This window comes from Castor canadensis, chromosome 18 (assembly GCF_047511655.1).
Source record: "Castor canadensis chromosome 18, mCasCan1.hap1v2, whole genome shotgun sequence".
Taxonomy (NCBI): Eukaryota; Metazoa; Chordata; class Mammalia; order Rodentia; family Castoridae; genus Castor; species Castor canadensis.
The window spans coordinates 4400294-4424066 of NC_133403.1; the positions used below are offsets into that span (position 1 = coordinate 4400294).

Genomic DNA, 23773 nt, shown 5'->3' on the forward strand with positions numbered 1-23773 from the left:
TCCTTACCCATTCTTGGTCTGCCCATTACACTGCTAGGACCTGGAGTGGAAGTTCGTGTCCAGGCTCCCAAAGTCACTGTGTGTCTCTACCTCTGTGTTCTGAGTTCCAAAGACCATAGCTTAACAACAGGGGTGAGGCTAAAAATAAGAGTCTTTGCATCTGGTCTAAAACCAAAGTGTTTCTTTAAATAAAGAACATACCTTCTTTTTTGTGGAAGAAATTTATGGTCGGAACACTTTTCACAAAGTTATTGCTTTGAAACCTCAAAGTAGCCCTGAAGAGGGCTTGGCAAGGTTAATAATCCCATTCTGTGGATAAGAAATCAGAGGCCCAGAATGAAAGGTAGATTACCCAAGATCACACAGTTGAGGGCTGTCTCCAATGGTAGAATTCTCTGCTTTTCAGGTACTTGCTAAAGAAACCACTATAGAGTTGAAAGTTTCACAATGTTTGTTTTGGTGACAATGTTTTTCAGCTTTCAGTGAAGTGGGAGGGTATGAGGGCTTCATGGAAAAGTACATGAAAGCCATCCCAAGCTTGATTTCTTATGGAAACACCACCATCGAGGAAAAATGCTATACCCCGAGGGCTGACTCCTTCCACATCTTCCGAGATCCCATAACGGGAGACATCCCATGGCCTGGACTCATCTTTGGGATGAGCATCCTTGCCCTGTGGTACTGGTGCACAGATCAGGTACCCAAGCTGGATGGGCAGGTTGGATGGGAACTCCTGTCTGAGTCTCGTGGGGTTGAGAAGTGTAGTGGAGGGCTCACAATGGGTCACTATGGGTCACTGAGCCCTAATGACTTGGGAGACCCAGGCCATGACCTGGATGGGGAAGCTGGGATAGTGGGAGGTGTCACAGGGTCTCTAGGCTGTGTCCTTCCCTCACGGGACTTTCCCTGGCAGGTCATTGTGCAGCGCTGCCTCTCAGCCAAGAACATGTCTCACGTGAAGGGTGGCTGCATTCTTTGCGGGTACCTGAAACTGCTACCCATGTTCATTATGGTGATGCCAGGGATGATCAGTCGTGTTCTGTATACAGGTAACACCTTTCGCTTGACTCACGGGCTACCCTGAGTCACTCCTAAAACCCGTCAGGTCCGTGCTCCCTCTCTTCTACACTCTTCTCTGCTCGTCATGATGGCCAAACATCGTCTCCTTTGCTCAGATCGTGAGCAGGTTGAGGGCACAGAACTTTTGGGGTTGTCTTCCCTGGTTTCTTTCACGGAGAATAGCTTTCTCACTTTAAAAATCCCCTAAAGTCATAATACACCTCTAGGTTGTTCAACTGTAGCTCCTTCTGCCTTCCTAACCCAGGGCTGTAGTGGTGTCTGTGATGTCTCTCACAATTTTTAATGTCAAGAGACCCCACCCAACCTCTAATTGCTCCCTACTCTTTTTCTTGGACCATCTATTTGAAGATGTCCTAAGTCTCGGGCTTTGCTATTTAGGGTGATAGTCTTCCTTGGTCCTTTTGTGCCATTTCCATGCTATCAATTGTTATTATTTAGTTAGTCTTCATGAGTCAAAACTATTTCCTGAAATGTGAAATAGTGGTTCAAAGAAGGAGAGCACCACAGAACAGCAGTTTGGTGAGTGGCCTCAGAAAAGAAGAGACAATCTGGAGGCACTTTCATGTTGTCATTGGCTGCCTGCCTTTGTAGTGCTTTCATGTTTTTTTGGCTCTTCTGTCACAAGAACAATGCTCAGTTAGTCAGTTAGCTACTCAGTCAGCGTTCTGTATTCATGACTTACACAGCTGCAGATCCAACCAACTACAGATTACAAATATTCAAAAAAAAAATCGCCTCTATATTGAAGATGCATAGACTTTTGTTTGGCTTGCCATCATTCCCTGAATAATACAGTATAACAAATCACATGATGTTAGATATTATAAGTAATTAGTCGTTGTAGCTAGTAACTAGATATTATAAGTAAGAAGAGGATTTAATGAAAACAGGAAGATGTGTGTAGGTTATATGCAAACACTACTATATATAAGGAACTTGAGAATCTTTTTAAATGTTGGTATCCACTGGGGAAGGCTGTCTAGGAACCAATTCCCCATGAACTCCTGGGGATGACTGTATAGCTAACTGCCTAGTTCATACTACAATGGATATTATACACATTTATTTACAAAATAGTGCTATAATGAATCAGAGCTATGTGGAACAGCGCTAAATGAGATATACTTGTAGTAAGTACTTAACAAATATTTGTTGATCTCAAGTCTGTACAAGTTTTTAGAATTTTCTCCAAGACCCTAGATCTTGTTCCTTTCTCTTCCCAGGGTTTCTTTTTTATCTGTACCCCAGATTTCTCATGCCCTTAGAAGTAGTGCTCAATAGTCTTGCTGCTGGGGCAATTTCCTCAGTTATCTAGGCATTTGACTCTAAGAGCTGCTTAAAGTAAGCTTTAAAATGGGAGACACAAGGTGAGGTACAGTAGCTCACTCCTGTAATCCTAACTACGCAGGAGGTCTAGGTAGGAGAACCACACTTCTAGGTTGGCCCTGGCAAAAAAGTATGAGACCATATCTGAAAAATAACTAAAGTAAAAAGGGCTGGGGGCATGGCTCAAGAGATAGAGCACTTGCCTCACAAGTGTAAGGCTCTGAGTTCAAAACCCCAGTCCTTCCCCTGTGCCCCTCCAAAAAAAAAAATGAAGAGTCACAAATCACTGTGATTTTCAGAAGGAAACAAGACTATTACCTCTGCGATAGCAGAGGTAAAGTTTCAGGACTGTACTTCCTTCCTTCCTACCTTGAGTACTTCTGTGTTTTCCTTCCTCCTCTGACTAGGAAACTGTTCTTCTGTGCCAGAGACTGGAGATGTACCAGGGCCAGCAGGGCGGGAGCATAGTCTAGAAGGCTTGGCTGGAAGCTTTGTGGTGCCATTTTAGGGCTGTGGACAAGAATGTCTTGTTGAAACCTGGGTTTAAGAAGGTGAGCTTTGAAACTATTTTCCCAATGTCTTCTTGCTGACATGACTCTTCATTTCTCCCCAGACAAAATTGCCTGTGTCGTCCCCTCAGAATGTGAGAAATACTGTGGCACCAAGGTTGGTTGTTCAAACATCGCCTTCCCGACCTTGGTGGTGGAACTCATGCCTAATGGTGAGGATCTTTCTTGGGAGGCTGGAGAGGTCTTTACTGGGAGGTGGATTGGGTTTAGGCTCTACCTAGGTTTCTGGGTGCCATCTGGGGCAAAACCATTTCTGGGCTGGGGCAGAGGGATCTACAGGGAAAGCCTCATTGCAGTGTTTTTAGGTTTTATACTTACCTCCAGGATTATGGTTTCATTGGACTTGCCCATCAGTTAGGCTTGGAGAGGAGATGATCTGACAATTTCTTAGGTGTTAGTAAAAATGCTGCTCACAAGAAAATCTCATGTCCAAGGACAGGGTTTAATGACAGGCACGAGCCATCTGGCTGACCTGGGAAAGATAGCACAGGAAGAGAGCGAGTCTGGGCCAGGCATGGCTTTTTATAGAAGAGGGAGGGTAAGAGGTTGGTGCATGCGCAGGGGTCCCTGATTGGAGTGGAGCTTGTCTTGGAGTGCGGGAAATTTTGCTAAAGAGCGGGGCTGTTGTTGGGAATGGCTCCATTTTCCAAGAGGTGAGACCTGAGGATAAAATGGCCACTGATTTATGGAAAGGTTCTATCATTAGGGAAAAACATGACTTTTCGATGTCCTTCTAGAAAATCTTTCAAAGCTCTTCGAATTAAAACAGTCATAATGGAAAACAGTATGGAGGTTTCTGGAAAAGCAAAAAATAGAATTATCATATGATCCAGAAGTCCCTTTATTGGGTATATATCCAAAGGAAATAATATCAGTATATCAAGGTAACTGCACTTCCAGGTTCATTGCAGCATTATTCACAATCGCCAAGGTATGAAATCAGTGTTAGTTCTCAACAGTGGAAAGGATAAAAAATGTGACATATATACACAAGGGAATACTACTCTGTTTTGTAAGAGAAGGAGATCCTTTTATTTATGACAACATGGATGAATCTGGAGGACATTAAGGCACAGAAAAGCAAATTCTGCGTGATTTTCCTTAAATTCAGAATCTGAAAAAAGAAGACTCATAGAAGCAGAAAGTAGAATGATGGGACTGAGTCAAAGGGGTGTGTGTGTGTGTGTGTGTGTGTGTGTGTGTGTGAGTGTGTGTATTGGGGTAAACTTGGAGTAGTGGATAAACAGTTTTAATTAACTAGGAGAATAAGTTCAAGAGGTCAATTGTACAGTAGGGTGACTCTAGTCAACAACATTGTACTGTATATACTTGAAAATGCTGAGGATTGACTTTAAGTTTTCTCACCATAAAAATGACAAAGATGTAAGGCAATGGATATGTTAGTTTAGCTCAATTAAGTCATCTCCCAATGTATATATATTTTGAAACATCATATTATAACAAATATAATTTTAATTTATTAATTAATAATTAAATAAAGCTTTCCAACAGATATAACAGGTCTGAACCAAGCATCCTTAGTTCAAGGAAGGTTTATGTGGAGAATGAATTGACTTCTAGACTCTTCCAAAGAAATAGATGGAGAAAAAGGCAAGATTTTTAGTTCTAGAAGAAAGAAGTTGCAACTTCTTATATAGAAGTTGCAACTTCTATAGGTGAATAGAACTCAAGGGGGCTTCTCACCCCCTTGAATGAGTACTTAATTTTCATTCTGGAAGAGCTAGAGTTTTGGGGTTGATATGTGGGATTGAGTTTATGTTTTAATTGAAGAAAAAACTCAATTGTAGTTCAAAGTCTATAAGTCTGGTTAGGTTAGGAGATCTCAGGAGATAAAATATTCATAAATACTAATCATGTACATTTAAAATAAACTAAAAGATAGTACTGAAAAGAAACTTAGAGGCCATCTGGTCAAACTTCTCATTTTATAGTTGAGGAAACCAAGGCACTCAGAGAGGAAGTGACTTTTCCCAGACTACACAGCATCTTGGTCTGTCATTTGGCTTTGATTTACTAGGTTCAGGCTGGAGTTGAGGAATTTGAGGGAGGATTTTTTTAAACCACAGACTTCATGCATGATCTCCTCTCCTCCTTCTCTCTTTTCTTCTTCTTCTTCTTCTTCTTCTTCTTCTTCTTCTTCTTCTTCTTCTTCTTCTTCTTCTTCTTCTTCTTTTCCTTCTCCTCCTCCTCCTCCTCCTCCTCCTCCTCCTCCTCCTCCTCCTGCTCCTCCTCCTCCTCCATTTTCTTCTTCTTGTTCCTCTTCCTCCTCCTCCTTCTCCTTTCTGGTGGTACTGGGGTTTGAACTCAGGACCCTGTGCTTGCTAGTCAGGCATTCAATCACTTGAGAATTCCTTTTTGTCCCATTTGCAGATTCACCCTCCTTTTTTCAGCCAGTAAGTAATCCCCTACAGTCTACTTCTAACTCTGTCCATTTTGTCTTCTATATATCTCTTTAAAATTAAAAAAAATGCAGCTCTGGGAATGGAACCCAGGGTCTCTCAAATGCTGGGCAAGCATTCTGCCACTGAACAGTATCCCTAGCCTCTCCTAAATGTGTTATACTCCTCTTCCTATTTCTATTTTTACTTCTGCTTATCCTTCTCTGATATACCATTATTTCTTGCCTAGACTGCTATAAAATTATGTTCAATAAATATTTGTTGAATGATTAAGGGAAAGAGTATGGAAAAGAGGGGAGAGTTCTATACTAGTTTAACTTGTAAAGTAACTCTGAACAAATAACAGAGGTAAGGCTGAAGGCCCTACTCACTAACTCCTTGAAATGAACCTTTTTTATCAACTGAAAAATGAGAGCGTTGGACTAGATAATCTTTAAACTCCTTCTATAGCTGCAATAGTCTGTGATCTACATTATACAAACACAGGAGGAGTCACTTTCAAACATTCCCCAGCAAATGACAAGACAATTAGGAGTGGTAGCATTTATAATTCATTTTGCAAGGTTGGAGTTGAGACCATAAAGTTAGTTACAGATATAAAATTTAAAGGAATGACAGGATCACAAGTCAATTTCAGAAAATTTTCATCACTCCATAAAGAAATCCTGTACCTGGGGCCAGGCATGGTGGCTCATGTCTGTAATTCCAGTTACATGGGAGGTGTAGGTAGGAAGATCATGGCCCAAGGCTAGGCACTGGGTAAAAGTGTGATAACCTATCTAAAAAATAACTAACACATAAAGGGCTGGAGGTGTGGCTCAAGGGTTAGAGTGCTTGCCTAGTGCAAGACTTAGTTCAAACCACAATGCCACCAAAAATCTTATACCCAATAAAGAAACGAATAGTTATTCCCTGTTTCACCCCAACTTCCCAGTCCTCTGCAACTACAAATATACTTTCTCTATAGATTTGGCTATTCTAGACATTTCATACAAAAAGAATCATATAATAATATTTGTTTTTTGTTTCTAGTTTCTTTCAGTTAGCACGTTTTCAAGGTTCATCTAGGTTGTAGCATGTATTTTTATTTCATTCTTTTTTATTAAGAATATTCCATTGCATGATAGTCCACTTATCAGTTATTTATCCATTGATTAGTTTATGGACATTTGAGTTGTTTCTACTTTTTGGTTGCTATAGATAAACCTGCACATGTTTTTGTTTCAAATATTTGCTACAAATATTTTTATTTCTCCTGGGTAGACCCCTAGGAGTGGAATTGATAACTCATGGAGCATCTCTATGCTTCACTGTTTGAAGAACTACTGGACATTTTCCCATATGGCTTTGACATTTTACATTTCCATCAGCAATGTAAGAGGCTCCTCATTTCTCCACTTACACTTGATAGTATGTCTTTTAAAAAAGATTAACATTATAGTTGGTGTGAAGGAGCAATTACTGTGGTTTTGATTTGAATTTCCTTGATGTCATGTTGTCTTTTTATGACATTATTGACCATTTATACATCTTTGGAGAAATGGTTTGGATTTTTTTTGCCATTTTTAATTGGGTTGTCTTTTTATCATTGAGTTATAGGAGTTTTTTAAAAAAATATTCTCTGTGTAATAGGCCCTTACCAGATATATGATTTGCACATTTTCCTCACAGTCTTTTTACTTTCTTGAGAATCTTACCTTTTTTATTCTAGTTTAAGTATCTTTCTGCTATAATCATGAGAGACCTTAGAAAAGTCCCATCAAATGGGAGTACATACCACCACCACTGCTACCACCACCACAGCCACTAATACCATCACCACCACCACCACCATCATCACCACCATCACCACCACCACCATCACCACCACCACCATCACCACCATCACCACCATCACCACCACCACCACCACCATCACCACCACCACCACCACCATCACCACCATCACCACCACCATCACCATCATCACCACCACCACCACCACCATCACCACCACCATCACCACCACCACCACCACCACCATCACCACCATCACCACCACCATCACCATCATCACCACCACCATCACCATCACCACCACCATCACCACCACCACCATCACCACCATCACCACCACCACCATCACCACCACCACCACCACCACCATAACCACCATCACCATCATCACCATCACCACCACCATCACCATTACCACCATCACCACCATCACCATCACCACCACCATCACCACCACCACCATCACCACCATCATCACTATCTCCATCACCACCATCACCATCACCACCACTATCACCATTACCACCATCACCACCATCACCATCACCACCACCATCACCACCATCATCACCATCACCACCATCATCACCATCACCACCACCAGCATCACCACCATCACCACCACCACCACCACCATCACCACCATCACCACCACCATTACCACCATCACCACCATCATGACCATCACCACCATCACCAACATCACCATCACCACCACCACCATCACCACCATCATCACCATCACCACCATCACCACCATCACATCACCACCATCATCACCATCACCACCACCACCATCACCACCATCACCACCATCACCACCATCATCACCATCACCACCATTACCATCACCACCCTCACTACCACCAACAGCACCATCACCATCACCACCACCACCATTGTCACCATCACCACCATCACCACCACCACCATCACTACCACCACTAACACCAGCAGGACCACCATCACCACCATTACCATCATCACCATCATGTCATCCTTATCATTATCATTTAATTGCAAAAATAAATATATGTTTTGTCTCTAGCATTTTTCTTATCTTCTGTGAGCTTATAATATACTTTCAAGCCACAGTCCATTTCTGTTCTTTTTGGAGAGATAAATTGGAGAACAGCATGGTTTCAGAAGACAAACCTTGAATCCTCATACTTTCTGAGTCCTAAAGAGCTGAGGTCCTGGATGTTCCACTCAGAACTGCCTTTTCTTCCAGGGCTGCGAGGCCTGATGCTGTCCGTCATGATGGCCTCTCTCATGAGCTCCCTGACCTCCATCTTCAACAGCGCCAGCACCCTCTTCACCATGGACGTCTACACCAAGATCCGGAAGGGAGCATCTGAGAAAGAGCTCATGATTGCAGGAAGGTAAATGCAGCTTCTCTCTGCCATGTACCGTGGAAAGATGAATGATCAGAGAGGCTCCATCTGTGTTACCCCTCAAACTAGACGAGATAGGGGAATGACTGGGAGAATGGGAGTGATCTCTGTGGCTAATTATATTTTCCCTTCAGTGGCACTTAATTTCAAATTGGAGGTTATCAAACAACGCCCCTCTGGAGTTAAAAGGGGCTCTAACCCTTAGGCTACCAACAATTAAATAAGGCTCAGTGTGCCTAAACCCAGATAGCCTGGACAGTGGCAGAACCTGGACCAGAATCTGTAGGTGATTAAGTCTTTTTCCAAGACTCTTCATACTACTCCAGTGCTCATTCTTAACTCTCCACACTGGCTTTCCTTGAAGCCCAAATGCCTTTGATGTCTCAGCTTCTTTTTTTTCCCTTTTTATTATTTTATTTTATCATTTTTGTATTTACTTACATGTGTATACATTATTTGGGCCACCTCCCCACTGCCTTTTTCCTGGCAGAACCTGATCCACCCTCTTGTTCTCTGATTTTGTTGAAGAAAAAACATAAAAGGTAATAAGAAAAACATGGCATTTTTTGCTAATTTGAAAGCAAGTTAGCTATACAGGGAGATTCCTAGCATTGCTTTCATGCATGTGTGTGTTACAACCCACATTGGTCCATCTCTACCAGACCTCTTCACTACTTCCCGGTCACCTTCCCATAGTGGCCTCTGTCAGTTTTAGATTACTTTATTCGTTCCTCTACAGTGAACACATGAACCACTTTCAAAGTTTTGATTTTCTTCCCTTTCCCTATCCCTCCTGTGTGTGGTTTCCCCTTTGTGTGTGAGCCAAGTCCAGTAGTGCTGCTGTCTCAACTTCTTGATGCAACATTTTTGCAGGCCCATTGTGAAGGCTGAGTGAGATTTCACTTGTGAATATGCTCTATGAAGTCTGAAACACCAAACTAGAAGCTATATGCATTCATTTTTTTTTTTGCAATGCTACATCCCTAACTCTTGTTTTTTTGAGACAGGGTTGCACTATATAGTCCAGGTTGGTCTTGAACTCATGATCCCCTGTCTTTACTTCTTGAGTGTTAAAATTACAAGTGTCCATCAGCACACCCAGCACTCTCTACACACAGTTTTGATTGTCAAATGGCTAATAGGCATAACAGGATACCAAAAGCATGAGAACATCCTGGATCATATCATTGGGATGATTATTCAGGAGAAGATGGTCTGGACAGATAGAAACTCTGCTATATCTGCCCAGGAGAATAAGGTAGCTCAGCCTCCTTGGAGCGGGTGGAACAAGTCCCTGGGATGTCACCTGTAGGAAAGGTTCTTCACGAATGCAGGAGAGATCTGGGCTGCTGCCTCATTGGCCTCATCAACAAGAAAAGGAAGAGGAAGGAAAAGAAAAATGGCAGCCACTTTCAGGCAACAAGACAGCTGAACCAAGGAGATATCTCACTAGTCCAGAATCTAATACTCTGCACCATAGAAAGTAGCACTGTTACCTTGGTTGGTTTTTCTTTAGAAAGGCACTTACTGGATTTTCCTGTTATTTATAAGACTCAATTGTAAAATGGGAAAGAAAACCATTTTGTTGCTTTGCAACAAACTCTCTGGCTCTAAGATTGTGTGGGGTCTCACATTTTTGTATATCCTATAACTACTGCCCTAGGGCTTGTGCCATCCATAGATAAACTCACAGAGGCATGCAACAATTTCAGACTCTGCTGTGTGGACTGTGGGAGTAACCAGGGACTTAGATAAGAAAGAGATGAGCATGGTATGCCGTAGTACAGAAGGGCCCTGGGGAGGGACCTGAGCTGCTGTGTAGGGTTTGGGTAAATTAGACTGTAGTGGGAAGGGCATTTCAGAGGGAGAATATGTGAAACACTGCTTTGGGACATTCAGTTTGAGATTCTTTTGTCTTAAATACATGTGAAGTAAGGGAATCACAGCTTTCTTTGTAATTAAATCAAGAACATAAGTAATAAGTGATCGGAAGAGAATCTTCAGTGTTTTGAGCACATGAAGTAGAACAGAAGAGAAAGATGAAAATATCAGCTGTTCTTCCTAATTAGAGTGTTTACTTATAAATTCTCATTGAGGAGTAAGGAGGAGATAATAACTTTTACTATTCATTCAGTGAGCCCTTGTTCTTATACTTTACGCTCAAAGTGGGAGTTTTGTATGGCAGTGTCTGGGTTTTGGTGACTTTTTTTTCCCTTTCTTTAAATAAAGATTTTTTCCCCCTGATATTGGGGTTTGAATTCAGGGCCTTGTACTTGCTAGGTAGCTACTCTGCCACTTGAGCCATGCCGTTTTTTTTAAATGAAGGTTTTATTGAAGAATAATAGAACCACATATGCAATGAAAAGAGCACAGAAATTCAACTGATATGGGACAACTGAAAGTCACAATTATGCCATGTACTTCACAATTATCTTTTAATTTCTTAAACAACTCCCCTTGTTTTTTTAGTTGATCATTGGAAGTCAAGTGTGTTTTACTTACTCAGAGGCAAAAATGGTATTTCTGTAGGTATAGATGATATTGTGTAACAGGGAAGAAAAAAGACTGAAGAATGAATTCACTGCTGTTTTCCCTCCCTGTGGTTATAGTAGGTATATCATTGTATACATGTACACATATTTGCTAGTGATGTGTGTATATATACACGGTGATCCATTTATACATGTGATGTTACTTATTTTTAATTTAATTTAAATTAAATTTTTTATTGACATTTATTAGTTATACAAGGGGTTTCATTGTGACATTTCCACATATGTTTACAATGTACCTCGGTTAGGTGCATCCCACTGTCATTCTCTCTCAGCTCCCTCCCTCCCTACTTAAAATGAATTTAACACATTTCAGTGTTTTTTTTCCATACAACTATATAAAGTACATTGACTATTCACTGTCCTGTAACCCTCTCATTCATCCTCTCTCCTCCTGTTAACACCTACACCCTAACAGAACCTGTTCTACTTTCCTGTCCTTATTTTTAAGTGTATATTCATTGTTCAAATAGGTTTCCCCATAGTTTCTCACCTGTGACTACGTTGAACTTTCATCAGTCTAAGATCTTCTATTACTCTTCCTTACCCTTTCCCCTTTCCGCCTGATATTCAACAGCTTTAAGTGCATTTTGTTATGCCTTCTTGTGACATAGAGTCTCTCTATGTTGTCCAGGCTGGCCTGGAACTTGCTATGTAGCCCAGCCTGATCTCAAACTTGTGGTCCTCCTGTCTTAGCCTCCGAAGTGCTGGGATTACAGACATGCACCATTAGCGTTATTTATTGACAGTGTATTGTGGTGCTTTGATTTCAGGTTGTTCATCCTCTTGCTGATTGGCATCAGCATCGCCTGGGTGCCCATTGTGCAGTCAGCTCAAAGTGGGCAGCTCTTTGACTACATCCAGTCCATCACCAGTTACTTGGGACCACCCATTGCAGCTGTCTTTGTGCTTGCTATTTTCTGCAAGAGAGTCAATGAGCCAGTAGGTATCATTCTCCCATGTCCAGAAAAACCAGTCTGCCACAGAAGTTCCTGTAGGGGTGTATATATTCTCTGTGAGAAGTATTCTGTTTCCCAGAGATCTTAAGCAGAAATGGATGTATTCCTAAAGGTTTGTATGGGAATGCCTCAAGGCACTATGGGGCTCTCAGCTGGAGTGAACTCCTTCAGAGTTAGTATTGGGTTTGCTTTCTTTCTGACTCTCCCACATTATCTTTGCTATTGTGTTCCAACTAATACTGTACATTTAAAAAAATCTACTCTTATATTCTGACCTGACTGCAAACTTCCCTTAGGAAGTTTGTAGGTGAGCAGCTCTAGAGAAAGTCCTAGCATGGGTTATATTCAATGACTCTGCTGTGAACGTGGCTTGCCAGGCAACACTTTTTAGGGCCCAGTGAAGGACAAAGTCCTGATTCTCAAGAAATTTATCTGCAAAGAAAGTAACATAGATAGCAAGTGAGTCATAAAATACGTAAGGCAAAAAATGGAAGTAGTAAGGGATTTAAGAAGGACTAGTCAACATGGGCTGAAACTGTCAGGAAAGGCTCCTGGGAGGAGGTAGGATTGAAAGGATTTAAAGTTGGAGAAGAAAGAGAGGGAATTCAAGGTAGAGAGACACCATCTCTGCCCAAATGTGGAAACGGAAGGATAAGGATAAGGTGAGTGATTTCCTTGTCAGGACCTGCAGGTCAAGGTTAGATTAGGAGCAGCCCCTTTGAGAGGTAGCTTAAAGAATTTGGATCAATAATAGGGTGCCCTTGCAGGTTTTGAAGCTCAATGAAAACAATGTCTTTGGATAGATGTGCTGTCCAACCAGGATATTGCTTAGCTGTCTAGGAAGGGTTGGGAAAGAATGGAGGTGCTGACCATATGGCAATTGCCTGAAACAATATGTAAGTGGTGACATGGTTTTGATTGGAAACACTTCCTTTCTCCCCCATAGGACAGAAACAGATGTATACTCTACTAGCTATTGTCAGGTAGGGAACTACCTTGATGGAGTAGCCCAGTTTTGAGGTACATAAATCATTGCACATGCATTTCTTCTTTCAACACTTTCCATGAGAAAGACAGTTCAGGTTTTCTGGGTGCATAGATAAATACCTTGGAGAGATCAGAATTAAACCTGAACGTGATCTTGACAGGTTAGAGACATAGACATACATCTTGGGATAAGTTTCAGTATGGACTGGCAGAAACATGGTTCTCTGGGAGATTCTAAAATACAAATTAAGAAAATGTGTTCAAAAGCCTAGCTTGGTGTTGCAAGAGGCCATAAGCCCACACAAGTCAGCAATGGGCAAGTGCTTTCGAATAATACAGCTAAGAAATTGGTACAGACTGTAATAGTTCTCAACTGTAGGTGATTTTGCCTCTGTCACTTCAAAGTGGATGTTTAGTTATGTCTAAATACTTTTGATTTTTATGACTGAAATAATGCTGTAGGTGTCTACTAGGTAGAAGTCAGGAAAATGCTTAACTTTCTAAAATACAGAAGACAACACTCCCAAAGAATTAGCCAGCCCAAATATCACAGTGCCAAGGTTGAGGAGCTGTGTTTCTGAGGCATGACTGAAGTCTTGAGGAAAAGATCAAAGACTACCAGATATTTTCAAAGAGCCTCTTAAGGATAAAGATGAGAGGAATAAAATGTTGTTGTGAAACAAATGAAAGCCTTGGCAATTCATGCCAGCTAAAATCAAGATTTTTTTTTTGAAGGAATAAGTGTATGGGGGTTGAATGGGAACTTATTTTTCATTTTTCCTTATTCATTTATTCACCTAACAGATACTTCTAGTTGCCAGATATGGGGCTGGGCACTAGCAACTCAAAATGAGTGAAACTCGATTCCTTTCCTGGGCAAGCTCCTAGTTCAGATGGAGAAACAGAGAAGTGAATGAGTGATTACATAACTGTGGGGTTGGTGCTGGCATGGAGGTGGGTCCACAGCAAGAAGAGTGCACCTGCCTAGTTCCGAATAGAACTAGAACAAAGTTATCAGGAAAGGAAGAGCCATGCTCTCCCAGATAGAGAGAACTACTTGGACAAACCCTGGCATATGAACATACATGACTTTCTTAAAGAAAAAAAAAGTGGTAATTTGACACACTTGGAATATAAAGTGTATGAGAACCAATGCCTAGCTAAGAGACTGGTCAGCACTTGAAAAAAATCATGAAGTATCCTTTGTGGTCACCATTTTAAGAACACATTCTCATTGGTCAGTGGATCTTTTTTACATGTGGCTGTTAAAAGTACATGTGGTCCTCTAAGTGAGGGCTGATTTAAAGGAAAGAAAGAAATCATAGAAGAAAGAGGGAGAGGGGAGAAAGAAGAGGGATAGGAGAGAAGAGAGAGGGAGGGAAGGAAGGAAGGAGAGAAGGAAAGAAGGAAAGGAATGACTGAAAGAAGAAAAGTAAGAAGAGGGTAGAAAGAAAAAGGTTTAAAATTTCCTGAAAAACAGTCCCTTAATGTTTTTAGTCTTTTATTTCTTAAGTACAAACCTCAGTTCTTTGATCAGAATATATTAATTGTACAAAGTAAGGGGTTTCAATGTGATATTTCCATATGTGACTGCAATGTAACTTGATCATGTCCACTGCTCTATTATTTACTCTTTCTTATCTCCCCTTTTTTCCTTTCCTTTCCACCTTGCCAGTAGACCTCCTTTTACTTTTTTGCTTGTTTTTTTGCCAAGTCCCAAATTTAACATCAAAACATATAGTATAATTTTGTATTCTCAAACTAAATTGGCTGAGGTAGGGTAAAAAAGGATTATTTATATTTGTATGGAAAAATTCTTCCCCTCCTTGTCCCCCAAAGACTTAATTTCTTTTTCCACATCTTTAAGGAAAACAAAACACTTTAGGAGTAATTATTTTATATCTGAATGTGCGTAAATCTAGAGGCTGGTGGTAAGAGTAGCTGCAGGTAGAGAGGTTTATTATTTTTGCAGTGGTACGGATTGAGTCCAGGGCCTCACACTTGCTAGACAAGTTATCTACTACTGAACTACACCCCAGCTCTCAAATTATGGTTTAAGTTAAAAGGAATTTTGGGGATTAAGGTTTGGTGTTAACACTTTATTCCTTATATTATGGACTACTGTTTTATGATCCCAAGGAAACCATGTTGTTGGAAGAAAATAAGCCCACTGGAAGCCTGATTTAACAGTCTCAGGCATATTTTGAACTTGATATTCTGGTTTCAGATGGTCTGAAGCTACTTTTTCTCTTTCCTTTATTCTTTAGCTTCCACCAAGCTCCTGGAAATGTTAAACTGTGCACCTGTTTTGTGGATTTCACATTAGTCAACCATTGGTTTTCTTTCACAGGGAGCCTTTTGGGGACTGATCCTAGGATTTCTGATTGGGATTTCCCGTATGATTACTGAGTTTGCCTATGGAAGTGGAAGCTGCATGGAGCCCAGCAACTGTCCCACGATTATCTGTGGGGTACACTACTTGTATTTTGCCATTATCCTCTTTGTCATTACTCTCATCACCGTCTTGGTCATCTCCCTCCTCACCAAACCCATTCCAGATGTACATGTGAGTATCCATTTGGGAGACCTTTCCTGCCCTTTTTTCACATTCATGCAGTGACATCTTTGGTTAGCCTTGGCTCGTTTAGACATCTCACACTTACATGTCTAATATGGTTCATGCTTGCCAGTGGTTTCATTTAGAGGGATACAGGGCAGGAAACACTGTGTGCTCATAAGCATTATCAAGCATATATCTTCAGCAGGAGTTCTCACAATACAAGCTTCAGTCCAGAGACTGAGAGAGAGGAAGGGCCAAACTTCATCTTTTTATCAGAAAAGTGCTCCTATGATAAAACGTTAACCGGTTGATGAGGACAGAGCTCTCACGATCAATTACTTCTAAAAGTAATTAGATCTTAATTACTTTTAATTAGATCAGTAATTACCTCTTAATACTGTCACAATGGCAACTCAGTTTCAACACGAGTTTTGGAGAGGGCATTCAAAACAGCACAGTGTCAATGTCCAATTGATTTAAAAATTATAAGTACACTTCTTTAGCTCAAGATTCTCCCATTGGTTTAGGGTTTTTTCCTAGCCTTACCTATCCAAATAAAAATTATTTTACCCTAAGCAATATAGTCTTATAACCCACCATGACATTCTACCTTTTTAAGGTTACCAAGGGACCTAAGCTAGAAAGTTACCTAAGGTCATATTTATTCATAGAGAAAGAGGAAGGGTTTTGTTAACACTTTACTCATGCACACACAATTTCAAGGGCCTGTGGAATCTCTAAGAGACCTCATCCTTGTTAAATCTCACAGACAAACCTTAATATCAAACAAAACCTGCTTTTATAGCTGTGTAGACTCACCCCCTGGTTTCTTGGCTTGATCTGTGACAGGCTTTCCTTGTGTTGTACCAAATGCTTCCCAGTGTCGCAGTCTTTGAAAGTATGGGAGCCTGAAACACATTTAGTTCTGTGTTTACTCTTGAAGTAGAGAAATCAAGGTAGTCACCACAGAGTATGGTTGGGATGAACACATTGTACTGATTTTCAGATTTCTTCAGGTTTCTGGTTCACACCCTAGACTATGTGAGTAGAAACTGTGAGCTCTACCTTATTTTAATATGGTTCATGATGCAGAGTTTCTTATTTCCATAGTATGACATAGTACCAAAATATGATCTTACACTGCTAGTGTAGACAAAAGGCTATCTAGTTTTGTTTTATCCTCTCAGTGCTAAGAGGAACAAGTTAATTATTCATGTGAAACAAGAATTCATTTATTCAACAAACATTTCTGTGCTCGAGGCGGTCTCTTAGCCTCTGGACATGCATATATTGTAGTGGTTAGTGTTTACATGTGTGTATTTACATCTAAGTTCCCAACACATTTTGAGATAACAAGGTAGGCAGGAACTGTTATCTGTGCTCTTGCTGGTACAGAAAGGCCACATTCCTTTTGCTTTCTTGTTGCATATGTCTTTGCTCTTGCAAAGACACTATTGGACTTTCTTTAAGCCTGTCTGCTTTCTCCACAGCTCCATCGTCTGTGTTGGAGCCTACGTAACAGCAAAGAGGAGCGTATTGACCTGGATGCAGAAGACGAGGTTATCCAGGAAGAGCCTGTGAAGGAGACCATTGAAATAGGTGATTTCTCAATCCATAGACATTTACCCCTGTAATAGCAAGAATTTACTGTAGCCTTCACTAAATGCCTTCTTCAAAGCCTGTATTTCTCACCTGGGAGGCAGTGAGGAGCAGAGTGGGGGAAGAGAAGGCTAAAAGGGTTTTGGGAAGTTCACTATGAGGCCTGGGAAAAGGTGAGGGAAAGGAGGTACGAAATCATTCCAGGTGCTCACCCTTCATATTTTATAGTGCCCAGTGAATCAGTAGATGAGTAACTTACTGCTCCCCTTTATTTGAGGGGGGCACAGTTAGGGGTACTGTTAGAGCTTTCCTGATGTACAGACAATGAATACAAACAAACCTACGTCCAGTTCAAGTGACACTGAGAGTATGGGACAGAGATTCTTGATTTAGAAAATCAAATTTCTCTAGAAGCCTAAGATGATGCTTAGTGCTCAGAGACTTTCCTTTTATAATTTTTTTTTGTGGTGCTGGGGATTGAACCTTAGGTCTAGTGTATGCTAAGCAAGTGCTTTACTACTGAGCTATCATGCCATCTCAAGGCTTACCCTTTAAGTCAATGCTTTCTTCAGCTTTGGTGTTGTAATTTTTCCATCCACCTCTCCATCCATGGGAGAGGTGCACACATGGAGAATGGATGTGTGTGGCATGCAGAAGCATGGGAGCTCAAGTTCACGTGCTTTACTTGGCTCTGGGATAGAAGACTCATCATTTCCTCTAAAATACAGCACCAGATAAAGCAAAACAAGTTCTGACTCTGGCCATTGGTAATGTCATAGATCCCTAGATTGGGATTCAAAAAAGCCTAGACTCATTAAATGCTAAAGATCATTTGATTGTATCACCTAATTTTATAAACACACACATATTGAGGATCAGGGACAGAGAGACACTGTGAGTAGTCCCAGCTCTGAAATAATCTGCTCTTGATCTGTAAGGACTTTTGAGTTCTGAAACTTTTGTCACTGCAAGTGAGAAACACCCAAGCCATAGCCAGATGACCATAGTGCTAAAATTAGGCAATTTTTTTTTCTGTTTCCCTGGAGCAGGCAGGTGTGAATCTGACTCCTACCTTTCCTACCTCCAAAAATGTCTCCACATTGAGTGAGGATATCACAGATTTTAAAAGGACATGGATGAAGAATATTTTGAGTATTGATAACTAACAATGTGCAGATTAGTTTTTCACCATAGGACAGACTCTAACTGGTGGATTAAACCGAGGGCATTGTACATGCTAAGCAAGCATTCTACCCCTGAGTTACATTTCCAGCCCTGAACCTATCCAATTTTAACTCACTAAGGAGGTAGGATAGTGAAGAGGTAAGCTGTAGGATTTGGAATCAGGAAGAACTAGGATTGAATCCCAACTTATTTTCTTATTACCCTGGGCAAATGAATCCATTTTTCTAAAAGTGGATTTTCAGGGACCTCATGTAAGAGTATTCTGAATAATGGTTCACATCTCATAGCACTGCTAGAAACTGGGGATGAGAAATTGCTTGGCCATAAGACGTGGTCGTAATTATCAACACCATGATTGATTTCAAGGAAGAATTTTCTAATTGAGGTGGTCTGGGAAGAGATGTGTGGTGGGGATAGGGGGCAGGTGTGCATTTATCAGGAATACTACAGAGGGGAATCCTGGGGAAATAGCTTGTGACATCCAGAGTTCATGGTAGCACTTGAATTCTGATGGTTTTTGATGAACCCATGGTGAAATCAGACTGAACACCCTTCCCTTTCAGCAGAATAGACACAGTGCCTTTGAGGGGTATGGGTGTTTCTCTGAGAAACAGAAGCATGGGGAAGACTTTCAGCTGCATCACAATCCCCATATCACCACTGCTACCTCCTCTCCTCAGATTAATAATGACATGATCATAACACATTTTAATTATAAATACCTGACTCTAGTTTATTGATTCATTTTTGTACCACATCATCCTTTTATGGCAGACAAAGAAAATATAATTCTTCCAGCTTTACAGATGAGGAAAATGAGACCTAGAGACTTTCCCAAGGCCACTCAACTTTTTAATAACCCAGATAACCATGTATTTCTCGCTTGAACTAGTCAGTGAGCCCAATTCCTAACCCCTCGTTCCTCATTCTATTTTGGCAGAGTGAGCCTGGTGGGAGGGACATAAAGGTTTATCTCTCTTAGGCATGTGAAAGAAGAGGGAGAGAGAATGGAGGGAGATTAACCATGGCTGACATCTACTATGTGCTGTGCTGGGTGCTCATTTGTGAAATCATCAAGTCTTTCATCAAATTTTCATTAATACAATGAAGAAGGCATTATTTATCAAATTTTATAGCTACCCAAAGATAATGAAGTAAATCAACAAGGCCACAGAGCTGGATTTGGCCCTAGTTCTGGATCACTAAGGTTCTGTGCAGTTCTAAAAGTCTATGACTTTTATTGACTCTTAAAGTCAATGATTTGTAAAAACTGGGATGTGCAGAGCAGTGGCCCCTAAACATGGTGCTGAAAAACACAGTGGACTTGATCTCATATCTACTGAGTGGCAGAGTTGGAATTTTAAACCAGATCTGTCCACTTCCAGTGCCACACTTGGGCTCAAAGGCGGGAGGGCACCCACTTTGAGTGTCATGGCCAGATGGATGGTTTGATTTAGCAATGTTGACATGTAACAGCAGATCTTAAACTCAGGAAGTGTTGATTACTGCTGCTCTGCACCAGGAACTGTTATACAGACTCTTACCTCTAGGTGGGTCTAATATGAGTCTTAGGATTGACAAATGTAGCCAGTTCTCTCCCGAGTCATGCCAGCCTCATTGGCTTCCACTGATGCAGCAATCAGATATGGGTTTCTGTATTTCAGAGGTGGGTCTCCCTGACTTTCATGGACACTTCTCTCTCAGAAACTATTATTTGATCTGGCTGTTCTTCCAAATACATTTGCATTGGTCCTGATAGAGATATAAAACTCAGGCTAGTTGATTATGATGCTACAGAGTCCATCTAATAACCTTGTCTTCTACTTAAGTTCATTTGAACATTGCATATCACTCCCATTTCTGAAAACAGACATGGTAGATACTCCGTGGTGTGCCTGGAAGTTTTTTCTAGTCTCTTTTTCTTTTATATTCAATAATCCTTTTATGTTTTTCTCTGGACACAGAAGTTCCTGAGGAGAGAAAAGGATTCTTCAGGCGGGCATATGACCTGTTTTGTGGGTTGGACCAGGGCAAAGGACCCAAGCTGACCAAGGAAGAGGAGGCGGCAATGAAGATGAAGATGACAGACACTTCTGAGAAGCCTTTGTGGAGGACGGTAGTCAACATCAATGGCATCATCTTGCTGGCTGTGGCTGTCTTTTGCCATGCATACTTTGCCTGAGTTCTACCTTTTCCTATAGACTCACCAAAACTGGAATCTATTCTACCTCTCTTTAGTCCTGTTCTGTGGTATTGATGGTAAGCCAGTTAGTTGTAAATTTTTCCCAGTTGGAGAAACATGTATATGTGCAATTATAGGTTAGCTGGAGGAAAATCATTATTTTCCTGTTAACTTATGTATTTGAAGCCAGTGAGATACAGTCACCTGTATATATCAGAGCTGCAGAAGAAAAGTTAAGTCAGTTAAATCTGGAAAGAGACAGAAACGGAAGTCTTGTGATGGCTGATGTAAGTCTGTCTCAGGTGCATCACACCATAATCCTTAAATATTATTTTTAGAATTTGGTTTCTCTCTTGGTATGCCACTCTCCCTCTTCATCTTTTTTGTGCGTGGGAGCAGTACTAGAATTTGAACTCAGGGCCTCACCCTTGCTAGGCAGGCACTCTACCACTTAAGCCATGCCCCAGGCCTTTTTGCTTTGATTATTTTTGATTTAAGGTCTCACTTTATTCCCTGAGTCAGCTTAGATCGTGATCTTCCTGTTTATGCTTCCCATGCGGCTTGTATGACAGGCATGCACAATCATGTTCAGCTTTTATTGGTTGGGATGGGGGATCTCATAAGCTTTTCTTGGCTTGGGTCTCAACCTGTGATCCCCCTGATCTCTGCCTCCAGAAATAGCTAAGGTTATAGGCTTGAGCCACCAAGCTCAGTCTTCCTCCCATTATCACATCCTTCTCAAGTTTTTTCCCAGTATAATCCATCTGATAAACTGATTTGAAGTGTAGGCCTCAGGAAGGAGGAAATTGCCCAAAAGTCAGGGTCTCAGGCCCCAGCTTCAGGCCAGTGGAGAAAGCAGAAAATCTTGAGTCTAGGAAATTTTCTGTTCTTCTTAAAAATGTCCATTGTGCATTCCCCATGTTTGTCATTCTCTGTGCCTGTAATGTCTTTGCGACTCAGGGATGTTTGCTGACTAAATGAATGAATGATATAGGCATTTATTTATAAAGATTTGCCTGGACCTGGTTTAATCTTTTTTTCTCTGTGGTTGCACAAAATATACCCTCTGGTGCCTATAATGAATTGGAATACATTTTCTAGTGGTCACTCTGCCTCCTGCTGCTGATGTCAGACATATGGACTTTCAAGCTGATACCACGTCACATGACAGACAATATGTACCTGGTGGGGCATCTGTCACCTCAATACAGCTGCACTCTTTCAAGAAACATTGACACGTTTCTCTTCCCCATGAGTGTACGTGACCACAGCTGTTCCTTTTTCGGGTGTCTTGACTGGTAACCATGCGTTGACAATGGCCCAGGTAGACGGTCTCAATCCAGGTGATAGTGTTCAGTGCTTTTAGCTGAAAAGAGTATATATCTTGTTGACTTCTCATTTAATTTAATTTGATGAATTAATTAAAAAAATTCTACCTGCAAGATCTCAATTATATTTTAATATGATCCCATTGGAGTTAGAAAACCAGCATGCTAGTATTGACTGATTTTAGGCAAGCTTAGAAAAAAAAGCTGAGGGTGGGTCCTGGGTATAGAAGTGACTCAACAGGTCAAGCGATGGCTAGCTCTTGGAGAAGGAAGGAAACTCAACATTATTTGAAGTGCTTTCTCATTCTCTTTAAGATAGGCAGAAAAGAGGAAAAGGTGGAGAATTTCACACAACCAGCATTCCTCAGACAACTAGGTCTTGTGCAGAGTTTGTGGTATGTTTTGAGCTTTGAGAGGATATCAGGAGAGGACTGAAAGCTAGAGGATGGGACAGGCAGTGTAAACCATCTAGATGGTCTTGCATTTGGTTTTTGACTTTGCCAGTGATTTATTATGGCAAATAATTTTCTCCAAATTGTGTATTTTTCTTTTTGAAAGATGGGGACCTTGGTGCTTAGAGTATCTATCTACCTCATGGTATCAAGAGTTTATATTGAAAAGTGGATGGAGAGACATCCATGAAAGATGGCATAGAGATGCTACATTGAGCTGCATTAGAGTCCATCAATGAAAGTGTCTTATTTTGATAAAAATAAAAACATTAAATACTCTAACATCTAGAAATTATACACAAATAACTCAACATAACTGTGGTTAGCACAAGGTATGGGTCAAGATAGTTGAGAAAGGAATGTAGCAACTTGAACAATTAAGAAAATGTAGTTGAAGCCAGGCAGTAGCCTGAGGTCCTGGGTACTGAAGAGGCCAAGGCAGGGGTCATTTGGACCCAGGAGTTTGAAATCAGCCTGGGAAACAGTCATACCCCATCTCAAAAAATGTTGATCAGTTTGAAAATGAGTTTCAACTGCAAAATCTATAGTAGGCATGAGGTGTTCATTCAAATACACTGAGTCCCTTGGATAGTCAGGAACCAGGAAGTGATACATTGTATTAGAATAATTTCAGGAATACAGGAAGAGCTATTCTATTACACAAATTGAAGATGGTATTATACGTGGGGCAGAACGATGACTTATTAATGTTCAGTCTATAAGACTGAAAAGTTGTGACTTTGGGGACCATAAAGTTTGTTTAAAATACAGATGATTTTAAAAAGGAAAAATCTCAAAATGAAAAGGCAAGTTGTCCTTCCACGTAGAATGAAGTGGATCCTGGAGGCTTTGACCTTCCTGGGAGCATTGCTTACTTCCGTGTAGCTGAGTCAGGCATTGGACTTCACATAGGGATATTTCTATCCTTGGAACTTTCTGGAATCTGCTCTTTCCTAGCACAGAAATCATTGTCTCCTAAAACATGCAGCACTTCTTGTTTTTTCTTGTCCTGCTTCACAAAAGCAAACCTTGAAGAGTACCATGTGTGTGCTTTGGTTGGAGGAGAGGGGGTCTCTTAACATTTCCCCTAATATCACCCCAAGAAAATGTTACCTAACCTCTAGATTGTCTTTTTGGGGCATGAAATTGTTTGAGCAAAGTGCCATTGTCTTAGTAGGTTGGGGTTAGGGAGGTGTGGATGAGGTCATTGGGACTGTCATTGTTTTATTGGCTTCCAGGGATGAAGATAAATTCTATTCCAGAGCCCTACATTGCCCGAACTCAGCCAGCTTTTGTGGTCCTAAAAGCCACTCAAAGACACCAATTTAATACAATTCATCCTGTGCTTGGAGAATTGGAAGCAAATATAGAAATGCATCTGATTAAGGGGTCTTCTTTTCACAT

The 23773-nt window shown here is 40.9% G+C and overlaps 1 protein-coding gene across 1 annotated transcript in view; it reads left to right on the forward strand.

Annotated features, from left to right (window-relative positions):
• The window catches only part of Slc5a1 (solute carrier family 5 member 1), a 67126-nt gene extending 45095 nt beyond the window's left edge, over positions 1 to 22031 (forward strand). Inside the window, exons 8-15 of the mRNA XM_074061379.1 lie at positions 477 to 697; positions 914 to 1049; positions 3020 to 3127; positions 8403 to 8553; positions 11891 to 12059; positions 15414 to 15629; positions 17114 to 17222; positions 20372 to 22031. Coding sequence (XP_073917480.1) covers positions 477 to 697; positions 914 to 1049; positions 3020 to 3127; positions 8403 to 8553; positions 11891 to 12059; positions 15414 to 15629; positions 17114 to 17222; positions 20372 to 20589 — 1328 coding nt within the window. The 3' untranslated portion in view covers positions 20590 to 22031. The remainder of the gene's footprint in view (positions 1 to 476; positions 698 to 913; positions 1050 to 3019; positions 3128 to 8402; positions 8554 to 11890; positions 12060 to 15413; positions 15630 to 17113; positions 17223 to 20371) is intronic.
• The last annotated feature ends 1742 nt before the right edge of the window (positions 22032 to 23773 follow it).